Here is a 19,981-nt window from a genome sequence, read left to right on the forward strand (position 1 = left end):
CGGTTGTGCACCTGCAGTTTTGTGTTGGGTGGGCCGGACAGTAGGCCTGAGCCTGATCGATGGCCCCGGAACCCCCAGGGGCCACCTGACACAGAAGGTGAGGTGTCAACAGTGACAGTGTCGGGACCAGGGCTGATCTCAGTGAAGAGCGGATCCCACCTTGTCCAATTACATCCTAGTAAGTGTGGAAAAAAGTGTTCCCATGGGAACTAATTAAGAAGGTAGGTGAGGAGGCTGTGTCACTCCTTACTAGGGGACAGAGACATTGTATCTGAACAGATAACTCCACAAATCTTGAAATAAATAAATGGATGTTCAATAGTTTAAGGAACGCAATTCATTAGCGAAGGTTTTGCCAAACATGGCTCCAGCCAGGACTACTAAGTATGTTGAAAAGTAAGATTTGGTGTGAGTGGCATTTTCATGGCCCTTATTGCCATCATCGGGACTTTTTTCCCCCTGAATCTTTCAAAACTGGGTATCTTTAGTTGAAACACAATTTTGCTGCTTAAGATCATGAGGAATGTCTTAGTCACACACACACACACTGGTTTAAAATATTTATTGATTAAAAAAATTAAAAATTTTTTATACAAAGGTGATGAGAAAAAATCTCATGCAAACTCTGGGCATACAATAAAAATAACTCAAATATTAATATGATGGTTTTGTACAAAATAATTCTTTTGAAGTAGGACCTGTGGCAACCAGCACGGCTCCCTGCTCCAGACCGGGACGCCCCTCTGGGAGGAACGCGCGGCCACCCTTGGAAACCTGTAAGTGACCCACAGTCCAGGTGTTCACACTTGTCACTACGATGAACGATGAAAACCCTATTGCTGCTACTCAGAAACGAGACTGAAACCTAGGGACAGAGTAAGGAATTCCTCAACACTGCGGGAATCCTGGAGGAACGAAGTCATTCACAAAGGTTTTTCAGAAAAGTTTTCGCTAATCGTCTCAGGTGATGACACCAATGCCTTGAGATTGTTACGGAGGCTCCTGTTCCCGCTTCCCCACAGTCCTGCAGTGGATTGATAATTTGTGTATATTACAAGTAATTTGCATAATTAAAACAATTAGGAGATCGACGTATCATGACGATTAGAAATGCATCAAACTCTGAACGTACAAAAGAGAGAGCTTCAATATGAAACAGTAATCCTCTGAGAACGAAGACCCCGCAGCGCCGGTGCCCGCTGGGTCGTGCAGGTGCCGGCCGCCCCACGCCCGTGTCTGTCTCCACCGCGACCTCCTCACCCCCGGCATGCCCAGGGCCAACCCCCGGGCTTATTGCATTTTTCACAAACTCATCTCATTTTCCGCAGCCTTAGTCTGTTTTCCTTGTCCCGTTTCTTAAGAATAAGTATGAATTGGTTGAAAAAATGCTCCTGGTCCTTTCTTTTTTGAACAAGTCGGAACCTCTGATCCCGGCCGTATTTCTCTGCAAACTCCTTAAATGTGGTCCTGAAACAGAAAGAGTTTCCTGAGACACCTGACAGAGAGCAACTCTGGCCTCCCCAGGGATCCTGCAGCGGCACTGCCTGAGCAAGCAGCCAGCCCTTCCACCAGGCCGGGCCGTGGGCGGCAGGGCACCCGGTGGGTGAGCAGCTCTGGCCGGCCATGCCTGCTCCTCACCAGGGTCCTGCAGAGCCCTGACCTGCCCTCACTTGCAGGACCCCCTGGTCTCTCCTCTGAGTGGTCTCCAGAAATGAGCGGCGCCCACTAGCCTCCTCAGCCGTCTCATGCAGCTGGCACTCTCCCAGCCATCCCCATCACAACTTTGCCTGCCAGGTCTCCTCCGCCCCTTCCTTGCTGCCACCATGCTCTGCCTGCCACAGTCTTTCTTACACTGTTCCCTCCGCCTGGCACACCCTTCCCTTGTTTCTTCCCCGAGTTAGAGCTGCTCATCATGAGAAACCAGGCCAAGGCATCTTCTTTGGGAAACTCGCCCTATCTAGAAGGTCAGAGAACTGTGACTCCATCATAGCCCTCTTCACAGTGGTGATCTTGTCAAACCTCACGTGTGAAACCGGACTCCCACGTTCGAATGGGGGAGGCATTATCTGCTTCATTCTCCGATAAACGCCCTGAATGTCCAGCCCAGTGTCTGGCAACTACTGAGCCCCAAACACTGATGGAGCGAATCAGAGCTGCCAGGCCAGGTGGTGCCCCACAAGAAAACACGAGTGACCCAGTCTAGACCAGCAAGGCTGTTCTCAAGGCTAGGGCAGCTTAGAAGGCAAAGCAGGACGCGCCTCTGCGGTGACCAACCTGACCTTCACAGGCACCGGGCCCCGCAACTTCCTGTTCTCTTAGCCTTGAACTTGAAGCCAGGAACAGGGACAGGGATAGAGGAGCCAAGGCCTGGAGCCACTGATCCATGCAGATGCACTCGCTTGTCCAGCAACAGCAGGGCCTGGCCTGGGCAATGTGCTCCAGGGTGCCTGGAAAAATGTGGTCATTCTTTGTCCTGGGGATTCTTCTTATTCCCTCCCATTTCTCTTCACAGAGAATTTTACACTTCCTTGCAGACATTGAATTATTGTGTTAAATTATCATAACTTAATAGCTTCTGAAATATACAAACAACAAGATTATGCCGACATGGCTGTTAGAAGACAAGACAAATAATTATCAGACTCATGCTCATTTCTGTCATTGAACAATTCGTCTCATTCCTTCCTCAAGGCGCTGCCGTTTTCCTGCTCTCCATCTGTGGGGGTGCTTGTTTACACATCTCTCGCAAGAAAAGCACTTCTCTCTGGCTTCCCTCTTCCTCCCTCCCTCCTTCTTGCCCTCTCCCCTGCCTTCCCTTCCTCCTTCCTTCTCTCCCTCCCTCCTTTTCTCCCCATTCCTTTCTTCCTTCTCTCCCTCCTTCCCCCTTCCTTCCTTTACTGATGTAACAACTCTTGCTGTGCCGTGGCTAAGCCACACTCCACCCCTGACCTGCTCGGGGTGAATCAAATGGTCAGACTCGCCTGGGCTTGTTCCACCCTCCCCTGGCTAGACAGGCATCTACGCATTCTCAGTTAGGGGCTGGACAGGTGCAGCTGCTAGACAGGTCCTATTCTGGGTCTCTCTGAAAAAGTGTCCCTGAAAAGAAAGGGAGCTTCATACCTCTGTGGCCCCCGAGCCATGCCGAGGGGCAGTACTGGCTTTCTGCTGATGCTGACGAGCTGTGGTGTGAGCTCAGGAAGGTCAGCTGAGTCACGGGCCCTGTATCTCTGTTCTCCCTCCACTAAGCAGGACTCAGGATAGCCTGCCATGAAGGAGGCAGCTGCTGCAGCTTTCAAGAAGGAGCACCAGGTGTCAACCCCACCAGGTAGCCAACCCCACCTGGCTAGGACCCAGTCCCTAGTGGCTGCTCTCCCGAGAGGCGGGCAGGGCTGGGGCTAGGGGCTGTCCAGGAGTGTTCTGGACTATCCCATCACCACCATTCCCACAGGCTGCTCGAGACTGAGGCTGAGACGGGCGACCAGGAAGGGACTGTATGGCTGTAGGAGGCTACACAGCCCCAGGCGGCTGCTTCTAAGAGGCCCACGTGGTCTGCATGGGGATGAGCCTAGCTGTCCAGCATGTGGTCATTTGAATTGCACATGTTTCAATAGGATGCCTACAGAACGGTAGACAGGAGGTCTGGAAAAAGTTTTTGAAATGTTGTAAACTTAGCTACTTTAAAAATTAAAAAAAAATGCTTTATAATTATAAAAGCAATATATCTCAAGTGTAAATGCTAAAATTTGCTGCATTATAGTAAGCATTTTATGATCTGTATGCACCCTATACCATTATGTTGTATAGTTTAAATATATACAATAAAATTTCTTTTAAAAAATAGCAGGCAATTAAATCGAATTTTAAAAATAGTCAGTTTAACTTCCTTCTACTTTCTACCACTCATTTTCCTTGTGTGTGTGTATATGTGTGTATGTCATCTTTTTTAAATGACTCATTGCATTCTGAATATCTTTTTCCGTTGTCTTCATGATGTATTCATGGGAAGGGGAGTATGTGGCTTATTGCTACTATTTCATCAATAGAGAGACAGAGAATGCTGGCCAAATGTCCTTAATAGTAATGACAGTCTCAACAGCAAGGACGGTCTCGATAGTAATGACAGCTATCACTTTTGGAGCTCCTCCTGCCTGCCAGGCGCCACTGGGGTCCCTCCCTGCAGCCCCTTACTCCATCCTCCTAGTCACTTTCTGAGGTGTGGGTGGTCATCCTCCCATTTGGAGGAGGGCTCTGACGCACAGGAAGGTCCAATACTTACCCCATGGCTGGGATAAGATGGGCCAGGGCCAGGCTGTGAATTAAGGCAGAGAAGGGGCTCCTGCACCTTTCCCAAGCCCTTGTCTCTGCGGCCTCTGTCCCATGGCCACCTGGTGGGTGGACACAGCTAAGCCATGGCTAGAACCCAGCATTCTCATGTCTACTTTAACCATAGAAAATCGCAAGTTGCAAGCAACAGGACACACATTTACTTGCCCACGTTAGCACTTGTGATGAAGATAACTCATGCTATTTTTCCCCATTCAGAAAGTACCTGTTCTCTAGAATAGTTAGAGAAGTTTTATGAGGATTGTGTAACTAGCACTAACTTAGGCCACCCAATTCTTGATCAACCAAACCACAGGTCAAACAAAGGAGGTCAAACAAAGGAGGCCTATGCCTTCATACAAAGCATCAATTAATGTCCGCTTAAAAACTAATGCTGGCCGGGCGCAGTGGCTCACGCCTGTAATCCCAGCACTTTGGGAGGCTGAGGCAGGTGGATCACCTGAGGTCAGGAGTTCAAGACCAGCCTGGTTAACATGGCGAAACCCCGTCTCTACTAAAAAATACAAAAATTAGCTGGGCATGGTAGTGGGTGCCTGTTATCCCAGCTACTTGGGAGGCTGAAGCAGGGAGAATTGCTTGAACCCCAGAGGCGAAGGTTACAGTGAACCAAGATCGTGCCACTGCACTACAGCCTGGGTGAAAAGTGAGGCTGTCTCAAAAATAAACAAAAAACAAAAAAACAAAAAACAAAAAACAAACAAAAACCTGATGCTAGATCTTCCAGTCTAAAATAAAAATACATTGTCAACCATTTTTATGCTTACAAAACTTACAGTTTTATAGTTCTAAGAGTAGTACATGTTCATTAATTTATAAAGATTAGTCAATTAAAGCTAATTTTTAAGAGTTAAGCTTATGTATTCTTCCGATTTCTAACATCTCTTTTCTTATAAGTGTGTCTTATTTCATGGAAATAATGCCTCATTTATTATTTTAGTAAGTCTTGGCAACCCAGTTAAGTCAGTTCACTTCTCCAGTGTATCAAATCTTCATCTTATTCTGGGACCAACTGTTAAGACATCTGGAACCAAGGGGTGTGGTAGGGGTTATGGTGCTGCTGTTTGTAGTTAGCTTTGCATTTTTGCTTCTTGATCATTAGCTCAGAAACTCGACCTCATCTCATGGGTGCTGACGTATTGATTGGTTATCTGGGTCAGTCAGGGCTGCTGACATCTGAAAGGCATGCGGGGTGGGAATAAAATGGTTGTGATGCATTTGGATACCAAATAGCCCACTTTCCCAGGACTGACGAGAGGGACATTTGGAGGCTCATGACAGGCAGCATGGTAGAGGGGAGTCAGCCCGGTCTCACCCACAGGTCTTCGAAGCTCACACTTTTGTGTCTGTGGAAGGCTGGGTTACACAATTTGACAAAAACAAACCTGAAGAGTCCGCTTGTAATTGGTAAGTTCCCAGCCCCAGAAATCATCGGGTATATTTCTCTCTCCATACCTGGGAGACACTTTAGATTCCTCTAGAAGTTTCTTGAATTCTTCTTTGGCTAGCAGCAATTTACTTTTCTTTTCCTTGTATTCTTCTTTCATTCTTGTCTTGACAAACTGTTCAAATATCTTAAAACACAGACACAGAAGAAAAACATCATGAAATTGCATATCAGAAATGAAATCTTGTATTCCAAGCACAACATGAGAAAGCAGCAAGAATCTATGGCAAAAGCTGTCCTTGTTCGCAGCTGCTGGAGTTATGAGCAACAGCCTTTCAGCATAGCTCTCCGGGATCCAAGCAGTCTGAATAATTAAACCTGGGTCCCCACACGGCCTGGCGTTTCTCTACATGCAGGTGCCATTTCTGGGTCAAACGTGAAACAGCCCTGCTGGAGAAACCCGGAGAATGACTTGGCTGCCCTCTCTGCAGGCATCTGGAACCAAGTGGCAATTTGGAACTCATGCTGTAGGCTGCAATGGTCCTCGTTGTGGTCTCTGAGCAGCATCCGTACTGCGCGGCCTCCTCACTTTCTCATCATGGCCAGTGGCACCAGAACACAGCAGAGCACTCAGTTCGTGCTAGTCACTTCCTAGGGTGACGTAATTGACATTCGAGTCTCCCAAAAATGACCTTAACTTGTGAAAAGAAAGTAAATTCTGCATCTCTGATCCCCACTTGTGAACCTGGGCGTCTGGCGCGTTGGGGAGGACTCAGGGCGCACAAGCGGCCTCTTCTGAGGAGGTCATGGGATGCCAGGCTGCCTGGATCATCAGTGTGGAAACAACTGACCAGGAGGCCTGACCCTCGGGCACTGGGCATGCCCCAGTCTGACCAGAAGTGCATCTCAAATGCTGCCCCAAACAGGAAAACCCTGCTCCTCAGTGAGAAGGACAGGCACATCAGCTGGCAGGCAATTTTGGGCAAGGCTCCAGGGCACTTCTCCTGGAACCCAGCAGCCCGCATAACGAGATGCAATCTCTTTATGACAGGCCACAAAACCTCTTCTCTGTCAGAGGAAGATGGATCATTGTTCTAACAACCGAAAAATGGTCATTTATAGACTACAGAGTCAAAGAAGGACAAAGTTCTTTCATTCCTAATGCTACCCCAAACTCAAGAACATTAAAAATAAACTGAAGATGAGTGTTTATGCAAATGTAAATAAACATAAACAAAAATATCAAGAGAAAGTCCACATAGGATCCTATAAGGTTGATCAATGGCAACTCTGCACCAATCCAACCAACCGCCAGGCAGATCTTAGAATGTGACCGAGGACCAAGCAGGCAGCTTCTTCGACACTCATGCCAAGTGAGGGGGCGATGAGAAAGTAAGGCTGGGCAGGTGAAAGCCTCCACCCCAGCACTGCTCAGCCCCTTCTCTGGAGCGGCTCCCTTCCCACTTTGTCTCATTGTTTCAGATTCCATGTCAGTAGTGGCAAACCTTTACAGGGTTATCAATACACAATGCTACTGGTCTCTTGAAGATACAGGTAGCAAAATGAAACATCCACAAATACAGCTGAAATTGAGAATACGTGTATGTATATGTAAGTAAGAATATGGCTGGCTTTTTCTCTTTTCTTTTTTTTTTTTTTTTTTTGAGATGGAGTCTCGCTATGTTGCCCAGGCTGGAGTGCAGTGGCGCCATCTCGGCTCACTACAAGCTCCGCCTCCCGGGTTCACGCCATTCTCCTGCCTCAGCCTCCCAAGTAGCTGGGACTACAGGCACCCGCCACCATGCCCGGCTAATTTTTTGTATTTTTTTTTTTTTTAGTAGAGACGGGGTTTCACTGTGTTAGCCAGGATGGTCTCGATCTCCTGACCTCCTGATCTGCCCGCCTCGGCCTCCCAAAGTGCTGGGATTACAGGCGTGAGCCACCGCGCCCGGCTTTTTTTTTTTTTTTTTTTTTGAGACAGAGTCTCGCTCTGTTGCCCAGGCTGGAGTGCAATGGCGTGATCTTGGCTCACTGCAACCTCTGCCTCCTGGGTTCAAGCAATTCTCCTGCCTCAGCCTCCCAAGTAGCTGGGACTACAGGTGTGTGCCACCACGCCCGGCTAATTTTTTTGTATTTTTAGTAGGAACAGGTTTCACCATGTTGGCCAGCCTGGTCTCAAACTCCTGGCCTCAGGTGATCCACCTGCCTCGGCCTTCCAAAGTGCTGGGGTTACAGGTGCGAGTCACCGTGCCCAGCCATAATTGGCTTCTTATAGCAATGTAAGTTCTCAGTTGTCTTATATTTAACTAATAAAAAAAAGTGAATGCAGGGTTATTATCCAAATAAAAGCATATGGCTCCATCATTAGCTAGAGTTTTGCTCTATTAATTTTAGACCTGGAGAGAAAGCCTCGCTGGCTGTGGGGTCAGAGCTCTTCAGAAATGCCTGCTTCTCTCTCTGCCTAGAACCATTTCTCCATCTCATCAAATGCTCCTCTCTTTCCTCTCGCTTTGCTCTGTTACTTTATTTTATGCTGCTCTAATTTAACATCGCAGGTTTTGTTTTTCATCCTTAACAAATTATACCAGCTTTATCCAAAGTGGAGCATGACTTTTTAAAAGAGATTCCGTTGGCCATTATATCACTGCTGTATGTTCTAGCGCAATAAAACAAAACCTTATTTGTTGCCATAGAAACAGGCCTGCTTCACACTCCCTCGACCCTGGTTCTGTGTAGGATCACCCTCTTCTCCTGTGCAGCTCCCCAAGCAGAGGAAGGGCTGTGATTTTCACACCAGGGGCCTTAGCTTTCCCCATGAACACACTGTGTGACATGAGGTCCTGTACTGATTCTACGTCTGATACTTCTAACCCAATTTCTTCCTAAATAGGACTGTGGTCTTTGGATGGGGTCCTGCTATGATTTCTCTCCATCCTCCTCCTCATACGAACTGCCATGCTCCCCTTTGATGAGGTTGCAGGCACTTCTGAACGCTCTCTGGCCACTCCAGTGTGCTGGCTACAGTGTGGCCTGCTTCCTCCTCCTTCCCACTGGACCTCATGGGACCAAGTTGCAGGATGTTGGGACAGGCCCAGTTTCCTCTGGGTGATTTCACAGGGATGCTTAAAGGCTTTCCCCAGGCAACAGGTATTTAGCATGAGCTATATTCTCATCTTATCTATTTGCAGAGGACCCACCCAGGCAAGGGCAGGGCATCCCAGCCCAGGTAGGCCCAGCCCCATCAGGGTTGGCATCTGCTGTCTCTGACGATGGCCTGAGGAAGGTCCAGCCTCACAGTGCTCCCTTGGATGAGCCCTGGGTGGGATGCCCATGTCCCCCAGACATCAGGGAGGACATCAGGGGGACATCAAGGAGGACATCAGGGAGGACATCAGGGAGGACATCAGGGGGACTTCAGGGGGCTGGTGCTGCCCTGCCCATGAACCACGTCCATCCAGCAAGCAGACTGGGCCCCTGTGTTCTCAGTTGTTCTAAGAGATGTGCTTTGGCATTTAAACTAGAATATCTGGAAGGGGCTTGATCATAAATTGGAATTTTCTTTTTGCAATGGAGATGATCTTACTTATTCAATGTTTTTTAAAGGGACTAATGGCCTCCAAAGGTATCCATGGCACAGACAGAGAACAACTGACAACAGCAAACTAGTTATGGTGGCACATGTGGCACGTGCCACACGTGCCATACAGAAGCCACACGCCATACACAGCACACATGCCACACACGCCACGTGCACCCCAGACGTACTGATGATTTTTAGACACTGCCTAGTTTATGGCTCCTGCCTATGTCCTCCAGTGAGTCTGCCACGTAAAATCACAGGCTCCTTGCTATGCTTTTTCATAGCTGATTTTTTTTTTTTTTGAGACGGAGTTTTGTTCTTTTCGCCCAGGCTGCAATGCGATGGCACAATCTCGGCTCACTGCAACCTCTGCCTCCCGGGTTCAAGTGATTCTCCTGCCTTAGCCTCCGAAGTAGCTGGGATTACAAGCAAGCACCATGACACCTGGTTAATTTTTGGCGTTTTTAGTAAAGACAGGGCTTTGCCATGTTGACCACACTGGTCTCGAATTCCTGACCTCAGGTGATCCGCCCACCTCAGCCTCCCAAAATGCTGGGATTACAGGCATGAACCATTGTGCCCAGCCATAGCTGAAATTTTTGATTTTTAAAATTGCAACAAAATGGTGAAATATTACCAATTATCAAAGTCTATGGTTTTCCTTCACTATAGGAAAAAAATATATAACACCCAAACTCAGCTAACTCTATTGTAGTATTATTTTGAGACTGTGATAACACATTTCACATATTTTAAAATATTTCATTATAGAAAATGAAACTCAGCTAGAAGACAGTAAAAGATTATTAATTCCAAGTTCTTGAAAGGTTCAAATTCTGTATTCCAAGGCAGTCAATCCTGGGAACACGTCACACTGCTTAGCCTGCCCCTGAGCCTGCTCCAGGGAGACGGTCCAGTTCCAGTGAGCGGAGTGGTGGGGCGAGGGCTGGGAGCGGGAGTGGGGACAGAGTGGGAGCTGGTTACAACGAGCAACGTGGGTCCATGTGACTGAGACCCTGTGAGTCAGTGCTCCACTGACATCATCTCAGGCATGTGCTTAAAGGGACTTGATGAGCAGAGGACAGAACTGAAAATAAAATGGCAATTCCCATACCCTCCGTCTGGGGCTTTATCAGACTCTGCTGGTATGAGAAATCCAGTGGACACCAACCTGGGGGCCCCTGGTCACAGAATCCCTCCTCCCCAAATTAACTACGGCTCTTCCATTTTCAGCTGCTCTTCTTAATAGCTCACCTTCCATCACCAACCTGGGGGCCCTGGTCACAGAATCCCTCCTCCCCAAATTAACTACGGCTCTTCCATTTTCAGCTGCTCTTCTTAATAGCTCACCTTCCATGCGCATCATTTCTGAACTCAAAGGGCAAAGGGAGGGCAAGACGTGACCGCATGCATGGAGTCTGGGTAGGAAAGTCCAGACCTCCCAGAGTCTATCTCAGGGCCCTTCTCAGACGCGCTCTGCAGGCCACATAGACCCAGGCTGTGCTGCTCCCTCCCCCAGCAACCACAGGCCCCTCCTGTGAGTCAACACCATCTGTCCCTCTGTCTGTTTGATATGGAAAGCAGTGTTGGCTCAGGCACCGACTTTGTGAAAAGCTAGGGCAGACCCCTGGCAAGTCTCTCCTTAAAATAGACCCCAGAGAACCCCCTCTAATCAATTCGTTGTTTTCTGGGCAACGTTCTGTAGAACTTCCACCCTTTACTGTGCTGCTATTGTTCTCTGGACCACTCCTATTTCATTACTATTATTGTCAACCTGAGGAACAAGCAGAAAGAGGCTCTCTAAAATGAAATGAATGCTTATTTGGGAAGAGAGCAGTGCGATGGGAATACACATGCCATCATAAATGACAAGAATACTCAGGGAGGTAAAAAAAGACAGTAATTTTTAAGGAAAAATAAATGAGAGGATTAAATCATTGTTTTGAAATAATTATCTTTGGCTACAGAGATTCATAACAGGACGAAGCCAGTCTGAAGTTGGACAGGCAGTTGTTGGGCAGGCGTCCTAGGAGAAGTGCTTTTTGTGTGTATAAGTTTGTGATGAGCCAGGTGCAGTGGCTCACACCTGTAATCCCAACCCGAGGTGGAAGGATTGCTTGAGCCCAGGAGTTCAGGATGAGCCTGGGGAATACAGAACAACCATATCTCTACAAAAAGTACAAAAATTAGCCAGACCTGGTGGCTGGTGCCTGTAGTCCCAGCTACTCAGGAGGCTGAGGTGGGAGGATGGCTTGAGCTCAGGAAGTGGAGGCTGCAGTGAGCTGAGATTGGAACACTGCACTCCAGGCTGGGCAACAGAGCCAGACCCTGTCTAGAATAGAATAGAATAGAATAGAATAGAATAGAATAGAATAGAATAAATAGAAGGTTCTGATGCCCTTGTGTGCAAGACTGTGGTTCTCATCGAGCCTTTTTAGTTACCAGGCACACAAGTGTGAGAGCCCTCTCTTCATGGCCTTCCCCCATTCTATTTGTCAGGGCTCTCTTAACATTACTGGCTTCATTTTGATTCTGACAACTTTCATATTATATAAGACTTTAAGCATATAAAACCTTAAGGTCTTACGTAAGACCACTTATTTCACTATATTTATATAATACCTTCAGTATTTCGTATGTTTAACATATGATTTATGGTCATTTGGAATGAGGGTTAATGCTCCTAAAATCTACATCTTCATCTCTAAAAGTATTTGTCTTCCAGGGTCATAACCAAATGGTGAGGTAAGAATAATGACCAGAATAGCCTTCCTCAGTCCCTCTAACTCTTCTGTTTACAAGTTTGCAAGCTCCAGTGCTGGAGTTGCAATTCCTCCCCACCGGCCACATTTACAACACAGTGTCTGACATTCGGGAACGAAAAGCTCCCCAGATCCAGGATGCAGCAGTCGCTTTCATGCCCTGTCTCTGCAGTCAAAGTGCCTTCCCACTCCATTACCTGCTTTCGTTCCTCAGAGTTGAGCAGGAGATAGCGTGGGTCAAACACGATTTTGTGTAATTCTTTCTCCCAGGTAGAAAATGCTGATACCTAAAGAAAGATATTCAATAGAGTTGCTGTTAGCATCTAATGCTAAGCCTGAAGCCGCGCTGAAATGATCCATGGTTAAAAACAAATAAACAAAAACCAGCATTAAAGTACAATAGATTCAGTGATGTGGTGGAGTATAAGTGTTAGACATGTCAGACGTCCCAAGAAAATCAATACCTAGAACATTAGAAAATTTAATTTCTAGACTCATGACTCATGACCATTTCTCTCTTGGGTAACTTTCAGGGTTCTGTCCCCTGATGCAAAACCCCAATTATATCTGTGGAGGCGTGGCATTCTGGAACACCCCACTTCAAAAGGAGAAATTATATTTGTAAAAATTTTCAGAACCCCTACAGACCATGACAAAGAGTAATGTCTTGAAAACAGGCTGAGTTTAGTTGATTTGCAATCAAAGTTTAACCTCTTTTAGGCAGGTCATTTTAAAAATAAATTATTTTGTTTGCAATAGTTTTACACGTACTAAAAATTTGCAAGAATATTACAGAAAGTCAATATATACTCTTACCTAGTTTCTCACGTTGTTAACATATTAGTAGGCTAGATTCATCACCACTAACACTGATACATTATTACTAACAATAGTCTGTGCTTATTCAGATTTCTTTAGGTTTTACCCAATTTTCTGTTTCTATCCAGGACCCTATCACATTTGGCTGCCATATCTCCTTGGACTCCTCTTGGCTGTGACAGGGTCTCAGACGGCCCTTGCTGTTGATGACTTTGAGGAGCAAAGTCACGATGGTTTGGGGAGCCCTGGTCAAGTGCATTGCAGGATGCTCCTCAGTTGGAATTTGTCCGAGGTTTTCCTCATAAATAGCCTAGGGTTATGGGTTTTGGGAGGAAGACCACACAAGTAAATGCCATTCTCATCATGTCATAACAAGGGTATACACACTGCTGACATGACTCCTCACTGACAGTGGTGGCCGTGGTCGGCTGGCTGAGGTCTCCCCACTGTGAAGTGCCCCTCTCCATGCTGTCCTCTCTGGAAGGACATCGCTACGCACAGCTCACACTTAGGGGTACGGGCTGTGTCCACCTCCAAGGAGGAGAAGTAGCTACATGAGTGACTGGGAAATGTTCTTGGGGCAGGGGTTGGTGAATACTCGTTCATGCCTCCACATTGCTTATGTACTCAATCTTTTATTTATATTGCTGTGGACTCATGGATGTTCAGCCCATGCTTGGGCTGGACTCCAATGTGACTTTGCTTCTTTTCCTGTTCAGCTTCTTCCAGGTTGGCCTTGGTGAGCTCCGTGGGGGGTTCCTGGCTCCTGTGTACCTCTGACAGGAGCTCATCACTTGGTTTTTTGGGCATCTCCTTAATTTCTGCCATTAAAGATACGCCAGGGTCATCTTCTGCATGTCCCACCTTTGCCCTTGAATCAGTCAATTCTCCAAGAAGCCCTGGCTCCTTTCCTAGAAGGGCGTTAGAAACCAAGATCTGGGCACTGGTGTGTTCGTTGCTAGTGAGGTGTCATTGCTTCTAGACTCTCTCAGCTGATAGAGCAAGGGAATGTTTAAGTCATTTAGAACATAAAAGCATTCATTTAAAAACATGGACTATGCATTCACTGTGCCTTGAGCCCTAAGCTGGGTATTGAGGATCCTGAGGAAATAAATCAAGGAAGCCCATGGTCTAGGGTAGCGCTGGTGAGGAGCTAATAGACTCTTAAGATGGCACTAGGGCCATGGCAGAGACAGACCTGGACGCTAGTGGGACCCAGCAAAGACCCACAGCAGCCTGGGGAGTTGGCTTCCAGAGTGCTGTGACTTTGGAACATGAATACTCCTCACAGTTCACATAGGAGTCTGGGGGCTATTCCAGGACTGGCTAGCAGTCAGGGCAAAGGCTGGGTCATGAACTACAGGGAATGCAGGAATCCCAAGAGGTTGAACATGCCTGGGGGTGCCAGAGCCCATGAGGGAGCAAGGAAGAGGCAGCAGAGCCAGAGGCTGAGGTGCAGGGCAGTCTGAGACACGGTCAGGAGCTTGGGCATTCTCTCCAGAGACAGGGGAGAAGAAAATTCGGATGGGGTGTGCGTTTGAGGAAAGCCACCCTGGGATCTGGGCAGGAGATGAACACCTGGGCACGGTCAGGGAGGGGAAGGTAATTGAAAGTTTACAAAAACAAAACCCCATTCGCATTCTTAAAATACTCATAGAGGTACTATTTCAATAAACACGTGATTTATTTGTATATTATAACAGATGAATTTTCTTCACTGGCAATTTCTATCTTTATCAAATTTAAGCCTTTTCTGTAATACCCACAAGCTCTTTTATTAGGTGGGATGACCCAGGGTCTGGCCAGGGATTCCCCTCCACAGAACACGGTGAAGCATTGCTGGGACTCAGAGTGAGGTGGTGTCTCTGGGAGGGTCTCCAGGCAGAATGGGTCCCTTTAGCTTTGACTGAGTGCACGTGGCCCCGGGAGCATCTGGGGCTGTTAGAGAAGCTGTGGGCAGCCTCCATTCAGCCCAATCAGATGGCAGACACCCATCTCACGGGGACCTGTGCACAGCCCGACGGTCCCAGCTCTGCAGGGAGAGAGGATTAGACCCTGTGTGGCGTAACGACACCAGTTTCTGGAAAATGTTGTTCTAAAAGTATAATAAAATAATTTTTCAATTAGTGATGTATAGTTGTTGCCACCGAAGGGATTTATAATCTCTATAGAAGGTCAGATAAGCCATCTCTACAGTGATTACAACTTACAATGATAAACCCAACAGCATCGTGTCAGGGACACTTCAGGGAAGGGTGAGAGCACAGTGGCTGGGACCCGGGACGGAGGTGGGGGCTGAAGTGAAGGCTGCACAGCCATGTGTGAAACAGGGTCCTTCCCTGCCCTCCAGGTGGGCACAGGACTTCTCCCAAAGAAGGGGTCCTGACAGCCATGGGGACGAGGAGTCCTGCGAACTGCTCCTGAGAGGAGCCTGGCGTTCCCGAGCCTGCGTGAAACATCTACGTTGCCCAGAGAGTACATTCCATGGGGCCAGGATTGCACACGTGTGTGTGTGACTACACACACACATACACACACACACCACACACACAAACATACACACACACCACACACACAAACACACACACCACACACACACCACACACACACCACACACACACACACACCACACACACCACACACACACACATACACCACACACACACACACCACACACACACATACACACACACACATACACACACACCACACACACACACACACACACCACACACACACATCCACACACACATAAACACACACACCACACACACAAACATCCACAGCATGTATACATGCAGGTGCACACACATGCAAACACATGAACACACACAGGACATGCTAAGATATGCATACACGGGCACGTGTGTACACACGCACATGAACATAGTTGCACAAATGCATACATATGCACAAAGATGCACACATTGATACACACATGCACATGTGTGCCTACGCACACACACATACACACACACACGGTACCACCACCACCAAGGAAATCCAACGTTGTAGAACAACCAGGCAAAGAAAGCCCCCCGTCAACTGAGTAGACAGCAAGCTGCGTATCTCCTTTTTTTTTTTGTTTTTGAGATGGAGTCTTGCTCTGTCACCCAGGCTGGAGTGCAGTGGTGCGATCTCTGCTCACTGCAAGCTCTGCGTCCCAGGTTCACACCATTCTCCTGCCTCAGCCTCCTGAGTAGCTGGGACTACAGGCGCCCGCCACCTCGCCCGGCTAATTTTTGTATTTTTAGTCTCGACAGGGTTTCAACGTGTTAACCAGGATGGTCTTGATCTCCTGACTCATGATCTGCCCGCCTCAGCCTCCCGAAGTGTTGGGACTAGGCATGAGCCACCGCGCCCGGCCCAAGCTGCATATCTCTTTAAGTCCAGCTATGTTGTGGGACTGTTCTCTGGGTGGCCGTGGACAAAACCTGGTTCTCCCTGTTTCTGGCTGGTACCTCTCCAGAATGACCGGAATGCACTGGGAATGCAACAGGCTGAGAACAGCCAGGCTTTGTTTGGGCCGCACCCTAGAAATAAGACATCCTTCCACCCGTAGCCCAGCGTTTCACATGACCTCAGGGTACAAAACCCACTGAGGGCTGCTTTCTGGGGTCCCTTGGTTACCGCGAAGGGTAGGTGAGGCTCTGTCCCCTCCTTGCTGCGTTCCTGGGCCTGCAGGACTGGTTCACAAGGCACCCTCATCTTCTACCACCCTTGTTTCCTGTCTGCAGGGAATAAACCCACTTCAGATGATTTGCTGTGTGCGTGGGCGTTCTGTCTCAGCAGCCTCACACAGGTGGCTGACCGGTGCCCAGGGAATCTCCTTCCCGTCTCAGTTTCTATTGCTGCATAAGCAATGACTCCAAACTCAGTGGGTCACAAGCACTACCTCGGGTCACTCCATGGGCTGCGTGGGTCCTGAGTCCAGCATGGGGGCATTGGGCTCCTTGGTCCAGATCCCACTGGGCTGAGACAAGGTGCCAGCAGGAGCTTTGTTCTCGTCTGGTGCTTGGGGTCCTCTTCCAAGCTCGCTGGACTTTGGGAGACTTCAGGTCTTGAGGTTGCAGGGCTGAAGCTTTCCATGTCTTCAGCCAGTTGGGAGCCAATCTTGGCTCCGAGCAGCTGCCTGCAGGTCCTTGCCCCAGGGCCCCCACAGTGGGGCAGTTTCTTCAAGCCAGAGAGAGAATCTCTCCCTGGCTAAGGCAGAGTCTTACACAACACAGTGCCACATTGCCACGGGTGTGACATGGGCTCCATCCATGCTCAAGGAGAGGACCGCACAGGATGAGCACAGCGCGGTGGGGCGGGGTAGGGGGTGGTGTTTAGAATCCTGTCTGCCCAGCACGCCCCTGACACCAGGACACACTGTTCCTCTCTCAGGGGTCTCCACGTCTCAGCAGAGATCTCTGTCTTTCCTCTTGCCTAACACTTCTTTGATTCTTTGGCATTTTATATGTGACTTGATCCTTAAAGACCTGAATTCTTCTGTAAACTTCAGACCCTTTCCTGCAGAAGTTTGTGATTCCACCCTCTTCCTCACCCTGTTATACATCGTCACATCACCCCCTGGACGAACAGCAACGGCGATCCTGGTGCCCGTCTCAGCACACCTGTTGTCTGTTCCCCTGTGGATGATGTGACCATGGCTGTGACCGTGGCCGTGTCTGTGACCATGGCCGTGGCTGTGACCATGACTGTGTCTGTGACCGTGACCCTATCTGTGATCATGGCTGTGTCTGTGACCATGGCCGTGTCTGTGACTGTGTCTGTGACCGTGGCTGTGTCTGTGACCGTGGCCGTGTCTGTGACCATGGCCGTGTCTGTGACCGTGGCTGTGTCTGTGACCGTGGCTGTGGCTGTGACTGTGGCTGTGTCTCTGACCATGACCGTGTCTGTGACCGAGGCCGTGTCTGTGACAGTGGCTATGTCTGTGACCCTGTGACCATGACCCTGCCTGTGACTGTGGCCTTGTCTGTGACCATGACCGTGTCTGTGACCATGGCTGTGTCTGTGACCATGGCCGTGGCTGTGACCGTGGCCGTGGCTGTGACCATGACCATGTCTGTGACCGTGGCCGTGTCTGTGACCGTGGCCATGTCTGTGACCGTGGCCGTGGCTGTGACCGTGGCTGTGTCTCTGACCATGACTGTGTCTGTGACCATGGCTGTGTCTGTGACCATGGCCGTGTCTGTGACTGTGTCTGTGACCGTGGCTGTGTCTGTGACCATGGCTGTGGCTGTGACTGTGGCTGTGTCTCTGACCATGACCGTGTCTGTGACCGAGGCCGTATCTGTGACAGTGGCTGTGTCTGTGACCCTGTGACCATGACCCTGCCTGCGACTGTGGCCTTGTCTGTGACCATGACCGTGTCTGTGACCATGGCTGTGTCTGTGACCATGGCCGTGGCTGTGACCGTGGCCGTGGCTGTGACCACGACCATGTCTGTGACCGTGGCCGTGTCTGTGACCGTGGCCATGTCTGTGACCGTGGCCGTGGCTGTGACCATGGCTGTGTCTCTGACCATGACTGTGTCTGTGACCGTGGCTGTGTCTGTGACCATGGCCGTGTCTGTGACTGTGTCTGTGACCGTGGCTGTGTCTGTGACAGTGGCTGTGTCTATGAATACTGGAGCTGCCTCAGTGGGAGAACAACAGGATCTTTTTCTGGCTCCCAGGCTGGAGTGAGTGTTTGACTTTGTCTGAGGACCGCATTGCTGGTCCCTCACTGCACATTCTCATCTGATCGCTGTTTCAGGACTGTCCCTCCACCCTGCCTGAATCACAAGAGTGGGGACTGGAGGTCATGTGGGCTGGGCTGGAGTTGTGCCCTGTCTTCCACTCTCAGCCTCCTGCAGTGGGACTCTCTCCTGTCTCCCTGGGAATGCCGGCTGGAGCTCCTCTATTCCCTCATTAGTGTCCGGGTTGCAATTGATTCCCTCCCATTTCCACAGTGGAAGAAGCCAGAGCTGGTTGTTAGAAATGCAGGCGCCAGAAGTTAGCTGCAGAGGAGGCAGTGTGGTTGCAGGCCAGAGAGGCAGTTTCCAAACTCAGCAGATAGCTCCATAAAATGGACATTGCCCAAGCATCACCCTGCAGATAGTGGCCGGCTGGCAGCAGGCGTCCTTGACTGCAGGTCACTGTGTGGCACCGTCTCAGCCCGCAGGCATCTCTGCTGGAGAGTGGACAGGCACCTGGAGTCTGAGGTTCAGGAAGGAAAACTGCACCTTCTTCACAGCCACAGTAACTGGGCTGTCCCTTTCACAGCTGTTTTCAACATCCTCTCAGTGACAAGGACCTGGTCTGGAGAACCCAAAAGTGTTTTCCAGATCAAGTGGCTAGATGAAGACCACGTGGGCAAAGCATTGGGCCATGGTCATCTGGTTCTGGGACAGACACAGCTGTCTCTTAACCACCCCCCTCCCTGCCACGTCACCTCCCTCAACTCACACCCTCTAAAACTTCTCCTCCTTGAGCCCTCAGGTGAGTCCACAATTCAGCTGGGCGCTCGAGGCCCTGGTGGTCTCGCCCCAGCTCCCTCCCAGTATTCAGGGAGCTGCTTCTCTGCCCTGCTGAGCGATGAGTGGCTGCCAGGAGCCCCAGGTTTCCCTGAGCACCCACACCGGCTTGAGCAGACTCTCAGCAGGGAAGAGACCCCGAAGCATGGCCCGAGCCCAGCACTGTCCATACCTCCTGCTGTGGATGGGTCTGGGTGAGCCCCTGTCTGAAACCGGGCACCTCAGCCCTGGGAAGGCGGCCAAGACCTTGGGCATAAAGAAAAAGGTCACCATTTATAAAACAACACCAGGGAATACCAGATCTAACTTCAGTCCCAGCTTCACCAAAAACCTCTCTGGGGACTGAGAAACTCACCGTGCATTGTTCCGGTGGATGCGTGAGCTCTGAGAAAAGGGGGTTCAGTTCAATTAAAGTGGCTGAGAGCTCGAGGACAGCTCAGCCACATGTGGGATGCCAACGTCCTGGAGGTGCCCCATGAGTGTGACGGCTCTCGGAGGTCATCACGGACGGGACAGGTCTAGACTGGCAGGGAGCCTCCGACAGAAGCAGAACGCTACCTTCCATCTCTAAA

At 49.3% G+C, this 19,981-nt stretch overlaps 1 protein-coding gene and 1 long non-coding RNA gene across 2 annotated transcripts in view; one reads left to right on the forward strand and one right to left on the reverse strand.

The window, feature by feature from the left end:
- Nucleotides 1–547: 547 nt before the first annotated feature.
- Nucleotides 548–19,981, reverse strand: part of TCERG1L (transcription elongation regulator 1 like) — a 234,818-nt gene continuing 215,384 nt past the window's right edge. Inside the window, exons 10-12 of the mRNA XM_010389429.2 lie at nucleotides 12,268–12,357; nucleotides 5,797–5,915; nucleotides 548–1,467 (exon numbers count right to left, since the gene is read on the reverse strand). Of these exons, the coding sequence (XP_010387731.2) occupies nucleotides 1,311–1,467; nucleotides 5,797–5,915; nucleotides 12,268–12,357 (366 nt within the window). The 3' untranslated portion in view covers nucleotides 548–1,310. The remainder of the gene's footprint in view (nucleotides 1,468–5,796; nucleotides 5,916–12,267; nucleotides 12,358–19,981) is intronic.
- On the forward strand, nucleotides 3,304–3,840 carry LOC104682694. Its single transcript, XR_750722.1, has 2 exons — nucleotides 3,304–3,360; nucleotides 3,449–3,840. It is a non-coding gene; the product is annotated as an uncharacterized LOC104682694 (long non-coding RNA).

This window comes from Rhinopithecus roxellana, chromosome 11 (assembly GCF_007565055.1).
Source record: "Rhinopithecus roxellana isolate Shanxi Qingling chromosome 11, ASM756505v1, whole genome shotgun sequence".
In the NCBI taxonomy this organism is placed as follows: domain Eukaryota; kingdom Metazoa; phylum Chordata; class Mammalia; order Primates; family Cercopithecidae; genus Rhinopithecus; species Rhinopithecus roxellana.